This window comes from Melozone crissalis, unplaced genomic scaffold (assembly GCF_028551555.1).
Source record: "Melozone crissalis strain CALT ecotype California unplaced genomic scaffold, PUWL_Pcris_2 ptg000005l_1, whole genome shotgun sequence".
Taxonomy (NCBI): Eukaryota; Metazoa; Chordata; class Aves; order Passeriformes; family Passerellidae; genus Melozone; species Melozone crissalis.
This window is the reverse complement of record NW_026535783.1, coordinates 67,684,591-67,695,776: the sequence shown is the minus strand read 5'-3', so window position 1 is coordinate 67,695,776 and position 11,186 is coordinate 67,684,591. Positions and strand designations below refer to the sequence as shown.

At 38.8% G+C, this 11,186-nt stretch overlaps 1 protein-coding gene across 1 annotated transcript in view; it reads right to left on the bottom strand.

Moving 5' to 3' along the window:
• Positions 1 to 966: 966 nt before the first annotated feature.
• Positions 967 to 11,186, bottom strand: part of LOC128943787 (uncharacterized) — a 30,484-nt gene continuing 20,264 nt past the window's right edge. Inside the window, exons 7-11 of the mRNA XM_054286699.1 lie at positions 8,954 to 9,111; positions 7,955 to 7,997; positions 4,190 to 4,376; positions 1,940 to 2,075; positions 967 to 1,181 (exon numbers count right to left, since the gene is read on the bottom strand). Of these exons, the coding sequence (XP_054142674.1) occupies positions 1,082 to 1,181; positions 1,940 to 2,075; positions 4,190 to 4,376; positions 7,955 to 7,997; positions 8,954 to 9,111 (624 nt within the window). The 3' untranslated portion in view covers positions 967 to 1,081. The remainder of the gene's footprint in view (positions 1,182 to 1,939; positions 2,076 to 4,189; positions 4,377 to 7,954; positions 7,998 to 8,953; positions 9,112 to 11,186) is intronic.

Sequence of the window (11,186 nt, the reverse complement as noted above, 5' to 3'; positions counted from 1 at the left end):
AATTTCTTACACTGTTTAATTAACCATTCTTATTTCTGAAATAAATCACTCAAGTCACTGTAGCAAATAACTGGAACAGTTTATCAGCATTCTTTGAAGTACTATTGCTTCAAGCATGTAAAGCTAATGAATCTGTCTCCTAAAAAATACATTTCTAGTGGCTGGGGGAGCACCACTTGCTTTTTTAAACTTTTTTCTGCATTGCAATTGATATTTTCCAGGCTAATAGTACCAGCAAGTGAGAAGCTGAGTTTCTAGTGTGTTAAACAATCTTAAGGTCTAAAGATCATATGAAAAGCAAATTTCGCAGCTTTTATAATTTCAGTTTTACAGATGGGCAATTTTTTTTTGTTTATATTGGGTGCATTTTTGAAATAACCTTTGTAATTTTACTTGAATTAGTGTTTTGATGAGCTTGGAAATTGAATATCCAGATTTATTCATAGGAAGAGTTATGCTGCTGTCTTTTACTGCTAGCTTTGGAGGAAAAAAAATTTTGATTCTTGAATTGATTTCTGTTCACAAATGTGCTGTGATATGATGTCAGATGACCAAATCAAAATCATCATAAAATTAAGACAGAATGTATAATAGTACAACAAAAATGTACAGATTTATTCCATGTAATAGTATGTAGCTGCTAACTCTTCAGTAAACCCAGCTGGTCTCAAGCATCACTACACCTAGAAACTTATAGGTAAGCCTATGTATGAATTATCTGGATGAAAAACCAGAACACTTTGCCAAGACTGCATTTGCAAAAAATCCACCAAAACCCCAAAAAACCAACAAACCACAAAAAAAAAACCCCAGCAGGGAATACAAAATGTATGTGGAATGTGTGTCACATCACAGTTGTAAAGTAGACTCTATGTGTGGTCTGAGTTGAAGTAGAAACACAAAATAAGTGACAAAGGAGGCAACATTTCTTTGCATGTATTTTTTAATGCTTCCAAAAGTTCTGAATGTATAGCAATGCTAAAGATTAACTGCTGCTAGAATATCTCTTGAGATGACTCAAAAGATATAGTATGGACTCTTAAATGCAGAATAGAAACAGGGGAAAACCTGAGCTTTCTTCTCACATCCTGGTCTCCTCCAGTGGTCTGTTCATGAAATCTTGGATTGCCTGGTGTAGGGGTAACCATTTATTAATTGAAGCTTTCAAAGCTGTAATCCACCTAGAAGAAATTAAAGACCAACAATTGTCCTTGATCAAGTGTTATGTATGCATTTCTCTGCCCTTTGAGACACACCTTTAGTAAGTGGAATTCAATTCTATTACTATTACTATGTCTACTCATAATCAGTGGATTGGAGAGATGCAGAAGGTGGAGGAGTTGGCTGCAAAAACAATATAGCTTAACAGCAATTTTCCAACACACTGAAAAGCTTTGTCTTCTATTCATTAAATTAAAGCCTAGGTAGTGTAATTAATAGGCTTTAGGTAAAAACTCCTACAGATGTTGGAATTTGACTAGATTATGGTGAGGGAATTTACCTTCAGAATGTGTTTCCATTGCCCAATTTGCTTAAATTAATTAAATTACAATGGTCATTGATCAAAGTCAATAATTCTTGGGAATGAGAAGGATATACACTCTACTTTCACTAATGAGAAGTGCCATAGCTTTTGTGTTCAGTACAATCACCCACACATAATTGTGAAAAACAGCTTATCCAGGTTTATTTCCAAACCTCTGCAAGCCAGCCTTGCTGTTGTTCCAACATTGAAAAGAACAGAACTGATGACTCACATGTTACAGGATATGTTTTACTGCAGTTTGACTAAGGCTACTGCTAAAGGGAAATATAGAGGGAAAAGTAAAAACAGACTGCAAAGTTGTCACTAGATCTTCCCAAGCTACAGAGTTCCTGGTTTCCTAAAGTCTGGTAAATAAACTGGGAAAAAAAGACAAATTAAAAATATTTGGTTTACCTTTTGTTTTCATTTACATTCTCTGCACATAAGTAAAAAGTTTTAAATTCTTCGGATGGAGGTTTGAGTTCAATGACAGATCTCTTGGAGCCCAGGGACTGCTCACTCACAATGTAGCCCTGCAGGTAAAGGCCACCTGGATAGAATAAAATAGTATGCATTATGGATATTGCAGATACCATTGATAGAATTACTGCCAATTACAAGCATACCAACAAATCTGGCAAATTGGATTTTCAGATTGGTGTCTTCACAGAGTTTTATATACTTTATATTTAAAAATCTGAAAGTACTGTTTCTTTTATGAAAATTGATCTCAACAATGTTAAACAGGCTTCTTATCTATCAAATGATGAACAATAAAGATTTATTTAGCTTTTCATTAAAGAGAAGATGGTGAAATATTTTTCCTAGTTTTTGAGTGCCATCAATGAAGATGCCTCTAGCTACTGTAAAGTTCTTTGGAAGAGGGGCTCTTGTCACTGATACTTTCTTTCTTATTCCTTTAAAAACTAAAGGGATAAGAATTTCAACATGAAAAATAACGTGCCTAAAATCAGTTTTGGTTACTGCTGCTGCTGTTAGTAACTGAGGTGTCATTGCAGGCCACATTACCTGGCTGTGAAGGAGACGCATTAGACAGAACTTGATTTTCTGGTCATTTTAATTTTAACTGGTTTTGCTTTGTTCTTTTTATTTATTTTTTTGCTTCAGACTTTACTGCAGTGCAACTTAAGGTGTAAGTTCACTGTATACATATATGGCAAATAGTCAGAAACATCTGGAGAAAATGGTCTTTATTTTTAGGGAGTCTCATATTTAGGCACAACAGCACCAAATTAATGTTCTAGCATTGAGAATGATGTAAGAGAATATGTGGTGAAAATGGAAAAGAAATGCACTAACAAGAAAAAAATACTCTCATATAGAAGAATTTTTATGTGGTAGGATATTTAAGCACCAAAAGAAAATATTTGGCAGTAGGAACATAAGCTTCAGGGTTATAAATGCATAAAACCTAATTTCTGGATTCCTGATAATTCATTGTTTTTCTCTGTGAAAACCCTAGCTTTGGTTTAATGTAAAAAGGAAATCCCTAGTCATTTTGTAAGTATGGCCTTGGGCAGATGAAGAGTGTAGCAGTCTGAATTGCTGCTAGCATAGTCCAGGGTAAGGAAGGAGAAAGGCATTTTTATAATATCCACAGATGTTTTATTCAGCCACGTGGTGAGATGTTCAGGTTCCGGCAACCACACTACAAGGGCCTGGGGGCTGAGCCTGGTCTTGGGGAAGTACAAAGATGAGGGCCAATCAGGGAATAGGGAGTAAGTGTGGCTCAGGATGGTAGGAATAGGGGAAGGAGCCAATGGGGTCTAACAGAGCTTTTTGATGGAAGGTTCTTGTGTCTCTCTAGACCAGAGAATGCCCCCCAGGGTCTCCACAGAAGAGTGTTATGCAAATGACAGAAAGTGGAGTACCTTCTGCCTGATCATAATAGCATAAGCGCTAAGAAAATTTTTTCCCTTTTGGTCTGAAGACTGCCTAGCGAGTAAAAAGAAAAGTATTTTCTTTCTGGTTCTGAATGCCAGCTACCTTAGCACAGGGAGGAAGCACTTACAGGTCCTCAGCCATCCCCTCTCTGTGTGTGAAGTAAGCTCTGCTTGCAATTGACCCCTGTAGCATCATTTTCTGCTTTGAAAGCAGGCAGCCACCCTCTCCTGCTGTGGCAGGAGAGATGGCAGCTTTAGCTGCAAATGGCTGTGGCCGCATCCCAGACCACAAGCTCTCCAGCAGTAGGAAACTTCTGCAAATTGAGGGATGGAATAGCTTTAACAAGGTCATGTGAAAGCCTGGTAGTTTCAGGGCAACCAGTCAGAGTTCATGATATCTGTGGATACTTCCTAACATGCAGGATTTGACAGCTTTCAGGAGACTACCATCCTGAGGCACTGCCTCAACCCATCATAAAGTACTTTAGAAGGTTGAATCTTGTTTCTGATAACTGCTCCTAAGGTAATGTGTGCAGAATAACTCCATTTCAGAAAGAAAAAAATAAAAATGTGGGAGGAAAAAATACTAGGGTCAGGAATTAGGTGGCTAGTGAATAAATAGAGACTGAGTCATTCACCTTCATGGAACAGTATGAATTTCCTGATAAGAAACTCCCATTAATGGTAAAAATTCTACTTGGAAACTGCAGTGAAACATTTCTACTACAATAATAAATTAAAATCTAGCAGTCATCCCTACCTTGAGCAGATGTAGACCGGAGAGTGGCATAAAAGTACAAACAACCATCTTTCAGAATGCAGTAGTGCTGAATCCAGACATCTTTGCTCCTGTCCAGCTGGTGGAGAAGCCCCAGGCACTCGGGGTTCTTGATAGCCAATGGTGGGAGTGTAGTGTTATGCAGTGTGACATCTACCCACACATGGTTCTGTAAAGTAAGTACGTAATGAAATGTTCTGGTAAAAAATTAAGGAGGACATGCCAGTATGAAAAGACCCGAGCTCTAGTCTTCTGCTAAGAAATTACCTTTTGCTTTGAAAATCTTTTGAAAAGTATTGCTGGCTCTGGCTGGAATGGAGTTAATTTTCTTCACCATAGATAGTATGGTGCTGTGTTTGGGTTTTGTGCTGAAGACAGTGTTGACAACACAGGGATGTTTTATTTATCGCTGAGGAGGGCTGAACTGATCCAAGGGCTTTCTGCCCTTCACCCCACTAGTAAGGAGGATAGGGATGCACAAGGAGTTGGGAGGGAACTCAATCAGGACAGGTGACCTTAAGCAACCACAAGGATATCCCAGAACACACAACATGCTCAGCATATGAAACTTGGGGAAGAAGATGGAAGTGGGGGGAAGTTTAGAGTGGTGGTGTTTCTCTTCCTGAGTACCCATTGTGGGAATCCATAAAATTAGAGGGTTTTTGGAAAGTTGCAAAAGGCAAGCCTTAGAGACAGCAGAACTGTGATTAGAGCTAAGCAGCAGCCATGAGATAGGTCAGCAGAAAAGTTATTTAAACTGTAGAAAAGCAAGGACAAATAGAACAATGGTCTGTGTATTAACACTTGTCTAGAATAACTCTCTAAGCTACAGAAATGTTTATCTAGCAAGATATTAGGAAGGTTAAAGCTTAATAATGGAGCTCTGTGCGTTGTGTTTTAAGGCTTACAAGCAGGTATTGTATTCAAAATAAGCAAGCATTGTTTTAACCAGAAGTACATGTGCTCATGGTGATTGGATAGAACTACTGTCAATATGCTTTTGCTTTGTGTGATTGGTCAAGAAACTCATAAAGTAAGTTGTAACACTAAGTTCTTGGTCTGCTGCCTGAGATGTGAGCTGCTGGCATCTTCCCGTTGTCATAATCATGTAATGAGACTGATGCTGAAAAATAAAACAGCTCAAGGCACATTCCACAGCAGTCCCATCCTGTTCATGATCTGTAAATAGCCCCCGGCCGGTGATACCCATTACATGTGATGAGGCCTTACTCTTCTGGGCATGGCTGAATACCTGTCCAGCCATGGGAAGGGGTGAATCAATCCCTTGGTTTGCTCTACCTCTGTGTGTGTGTTTTGCTTCACCTATTAAAACACCCTTATCTCAACCCACTAGTCTTCTCACTTTCAGTCTTCTCATTCTTTCCCCCCCTCACACTAGGAGCTAGTGAGTGGGCAGCTGTGTGGGGCTGAGCTGCTACTGGGGTTAAGTAACAACAAAATTCAATGCTGAAAATGAAATTACTGTGTATGTGATAGAAAATATCCAAATGTCTAGTCTCTTCTTAAAATAATGATTTGCCTTTTCTGCACCTATTTTATTTTTCGGTACATGTTTTTTAGGTACAAATAGGTCTACTTCACAGCTGTATGAAGTTTTTTTTTTAAAAATTGTCGTGTTGATTGCTTGATCTCAGTGGTCTTTACTCTATAAAATCTGGCAAGAGAAAACTCACCATCTGCTCTTTGGGTTTCAAAGAAAATGTCATGGTGTCTGTCAGTGGGATACTGCATTCACACTTGGATGGAAGGACTATCACACATTAAATGTTTCATTTCCCTTCCCTTCCCTTCCCTTCCCTTCCCGAACCTTCCCTTCTCTTCCCTTCCCTTCCCTTCCCTTCTCTTCCCTTCCCTTCCCTTCCCTTCCCTTCCCTTCCCTTCCCTTCCCTTCCCTTCCCTTCCCTTCCCGGAACCTTCCCTTCCCGGAACCTTCCCGGAACCTTCCCTTCCCTTCCCGGAACCTTCCCTTCCCTTCCCTTCCCGGAACCTTCCCTTCCCGGAACCTTCCCTTCCCTTCCCTTCCCTTCCCTTCCCTTCCCTTCCCTTCCCTTCCCTTCCCTTCCCAGAACCTTCCCTTCCCTTCCCTTCCCTTCCCTTCCCTTCCCTTCCCTTCCCTTCCCTTCCCTTCCCTTCCCTTCCCTTCCCGGAACCTTCCCTTCCCGGAACCTTCCCTTCCCGGAACCTTCCCTTCCCTTCCCGGAACCTTCCCTTCCCGGAACCTTCCCTTCCCTTCCCTTCCCTTCCCCTCCCTTCCCTTCCCGGAACCTTCCCTTCCCTTCCCTTCCCTTCCCTTCCCTTCCCTTCCCTTCCCTTCCCTTCCCTTCCCTTCCCTTCCCTTCCCTTCCCTTCCCTTCCTGAACCTTCCCGAACCTTCCCGAACCTTCCCGAACCTTCCCGAACCTTCCCAAACCTTCCCTTCCCGAACCTTCCCAAACCTTCCCTTCCCTTCCCGAACCTTCCTTCCCTTTTTTTACCGTGTTGTTAATGGATGAATGCATGAGTAATCTTTCTGTATGTCCAATGCTGGAAATTTTATCTGTTTTATGCATTCTACAATAAAGATTGACTCTTTTGATGTGTTTTGTCTGTGTAAGCCTTTATTATTCTTTTTGGCTCAGGCTGTTTTAATGTTTCTTTAGGTTAGGATACACACTTTCAATTGTTTGATCTATTTTTGCTGTTTTCAAGTGTGTGGATTCCTTCATATTGAGAAGTGCTCAGGAAGAATATACTTGGAAACTAGTTTGGTTTCGCACTTATAACCTCATGTGAAAGCTAAAGCCACAAGAAATATATGTTCAATCAATTTTACATCAAAAGGTACTAAAGCATCAAGAAACACCGTTCACTGTTTTTAAACCTATCATGAAATACTGCTGAAGGAATCACTCATATAATTTTTTTTTTCACTCATTAATGCAGCTTTTAATTTGTACCTTGCAATTTTCATATTTTTATAAAGGTGGTTTGTCTATAGCAGGAGAGTAGGACTCACAGGGCCAGGAAAGGGCAGACTAAAATGTCTTTGACCTCTCTGGTTCAAAGTTTGAAAATACTAAAGTTAGCTTTTCAATTCCCATTTCAGGGGCCAGCCAGAGACCATTGATACTGAATTATGCTGGGCTGAGTAACATCTCCAAGTAGCAGCTCAAGATCAATTATGACTGTATTTTTCCCAGCCACAGGGGCCAGCAAAGAACATAACAGTGTAAAAAGATGGTTAAGTCAATTTTTATCAACATACTTATCTTTCTTTATCTCTGAAAACACAGAAAATAAGAACTCAGCAATCATGTCTCATTGTCACTCAATATTCTGTTGGAAAAAGTGGGTTGCCCTCAAATCAAGGCAGAAATGTGGGGAATACTTAGGAAGATATGGCCCTTCTCTTCTTTTACACTGAACAGTATTACCTAAGGCTTAACACAAGGCCTTGCTTTCTGCCTGCTACAATAATTTCGTGTTATGTTTCGAAACCAGCCTAAAGCTGGTCATATCTGGAGAGGAAGTATTTTGATTAATTCCACCATATCGCAGCAAAGCATATAAGCTGAGTCATAATTCTGTATATGGCTCTTAGATTGGGAGTAGTTCACAGCCCAACAGAACAAAAGTATGCAGCTTCCATGTTGTCTGCATCTGACCATGTACAAAGACAGCTACTCTCTCTCTCAGTCTTCTGCACAATCTGCTGTACACACACTTCTCACCTAAATACAACATTACCTGATGGATGGGATGCACTGCTTTATCCATAGCCTCCAGCCACCTGTAATACGACAAAAAGTGAGAATAGATTAGTCTGGTAGATCAGAACAAATGTGCTTCACTGCCTCTTCTAATTCTTGCTGACATATGCAGTATCTAAAGGGATGCACAATTTTCAGGACATATTTAAGGCTTTAATTCAGAAAACAAATGGATTAAATCTAAATAAACATTACTGGCTCTCCAAAATTTAAGTCACAAAGCTTGCTGTGTAACACATTGTAATAAATAAAGGCAATATTGCAGACAGGAGAATCTATATATCAAAATGTATAGTTCAAATATAGTTCAACTTGTCAGGCTAAATGATTACTCTCCTTCATGGGAATTCGTGGGAAATGTAAAAACCCTTTAAAATATTATGGGTGATTTTAATCTCTTTGTTTTGTCACCTGTTATCTTTGGGAAATGAAAAACATTATTTTTAAATTCTAACTCTGTGTCAAACCTAAAGACATGGCCTCTTATCAGAACCAACATGTTTTTGTGGCACATTTGCATTTTAAAATACTTAAATGAAAATGTGACAGAAAAGGAGATGAAGATGGGATTGTATTTATTACCAGCGCTATCCTTGTTGGGCAGAAGAGAGACTGATAAGCAAGTTTACATCCACAGGAAAACTTACATTTCCATTTGATATAAAAGTGGGAGAGAAGGCATGAGAATAGGGGTGAAGTTTTTGTTCTCAGTATAAATGAAGAAATCAGGGGGGTAACACAATGTGAATATTAAAGATTTTATTTAAAGAAAAAAAGCTATGAAACTGAAAAATAATTTTTGAAGCTTCTGAAACTGAGAAATAGAAACATTATCTTCCCTTAAATTGCTGATAGATGTTTAATTTTTTTCCCTAAGGATCAAGGTAGGTATTGTGAACATCCTCCAAAGATGCAACCTCCTTCTTCCCACACTGGAGTAACAAAACAGAAGCCATTAAAATGAAAGATTTCTTACCTCTTCATTTCTTGATTGGAAGTTGCACAGAAGTAGAAAATCCTGTTTCCAGCTTGAGGTATACATTTAAAAACAAATGGTTTACCCAGACTTGTGTCGACACCAATTTCTGCTCCTTCCAGCTTTGTTACTTCCAGGGGTCTGCACTTCCCTTCATCCTGCAATTAGAAAGAGAGAATGCCCAAAGTTCAGAGCTAATATGAAACTAATCAAACACCCTCTAAACTTATGTGTCTGTTTTTGCTCTCTTACCTGCTTTTGGTTCATCAGAAGCCATATCTGCATGCAAAAAAACTTTCTAGGTATGTGTATATATTCCAAACATTGAGGGTGCAGCTGAGTGATACCAGGATTTTCAAAGTGCACTGAAGAATTTAGGATCCTAGGTCTCTCTGATAAACAATGCAGTGGTTGCAGTTTGGTTTATGGAGAAACACTCACCTTACATTCATAGATACAGGCAAAAAATACTTATACTTGAAAATAGTGAGCATAATTTCAGTTCCTTTGCGAAGCTGCTGTAAATATCATTATGTTCATAAACCTTCCCACACAATTCAGACAACCTTCAATGCAGAGCACTTCAAAACCTTTTTGCTTGCTTCTGATTTTATCAAAGCTCTTTGAGACTGAAAGGCACTGCAAATGTCTTTCCAAGTGGTTGGCAATAAAGAGCCATTAAGCTCCTTTATGCGCATGGGTAGGTGAAGCAGTTTATTCCCACAATTTCCCAGCCCAGCTTTCCTTAAATACGTGTCATAACTCAAAACAAAGGTGCACACATCTGGACAATGAACTCTGGCTGTGTTTTAAAAAATATTCTCAGCCCCTTCTCCTTGATGATCTGTGACCGGAGTTCTAACAATTGCATCAAATTTGGTGGGAATAAAATTAAAAAAGAAAGTTAATGCTGGGGGCTCTGAAGATCATGAGTGCAATCTGCAAAATACACAGATGGTGGAGTCTCATAGAATAAAACTGGTTGATTCCTGGGAATTAATTAAATTTAGTCAGAAGGAGCTGAACTGTAACTGCCTGATGTAATTTTTTCTTAACCTAAAAATAAACATAAAGAGCTTTCCATGAAAAAAAAAAATGCTCTTGTGGGAATTAAATAGTTAAATAATTGATTTCATTCTCACTGGCACATGGAAATATCACTTTGTTACACATAATTCTTCTGTAGAAACAAAATAGTCCCTAATAATGACAACAGCATAAACAAATATTCATGAATACATTTCTTTGATTTCTACACTTCCTTGTCTTCCTATTTTTTAATGCCAAACTAATTTTTTTTGATGTAAAACTGAAGAAGATGAAGGCAATCCTGCAAATTGTCAGTGCTGTGTGACTACTTTACTTATAATGCCTTCAGACACAAAATAACATTGCAAAGACAGCATAACCAAAATGTGTATTCAGGTCCAAATCCCGTTCCTACAGCGAAGCACAGCCTGTGCTCTGCCAAAGAGGCATTCTTCAGTGGGATCCTGTCCATGGTCCTGAAGGCAATGGTCACTTTTGATACTGAAATGACTGATCACTATTACTGCATATCCCTACAAATCTATTTTGTAAACACTTTCTGTGGTGTCTAGAATGAATATAAATAGAAGTTCTGTGGCACCAAGAATTATTTATGCCCACTGTTTTTCAAATACATTGAGGAATGGAATAAAATGGATTGGACACATTTAAAGGGAGACCAACTGCCTTTCACTGAATGATAGAGAGCCGTGTTCCTTCTGATAATCTAGACCAGAGAATCATAGAATTGTTAAACTTGGAAAAGACCTTCATAATGATCATGTCAAACCATTAGCCTAGCACCACCTTGTTCACTGTTAACACCATGGCCTATGTGTCACATCCACACATTTGTAAGGGCTGTTTTTTCACTCATGTGGCTTTCATGAATAAGAGATCATTCCTTTGGAAAATATCCCTTTGTTACAAGAATTGCCACAGGTATATTGCTAAAAAAAATAACAAAATTATAGAAGCATTTTCTTATGCCTGAGACTAAAGTTCAACCCATTGATGATACTGCCATTATGGGACCTAATATACCTATGTGATGCTGCCTGAGATGATCATGTTTTGTACAGATTTTAACTGCACTAACTCAGATTTTAGCTACTACTGTTCCATTCTGCACTAATCTAATTTTTTTTTTCTTTCCTCAAGGTTGTGATCATCTAGTTTATGAATTCTAGGCAGTCTTCAGTAT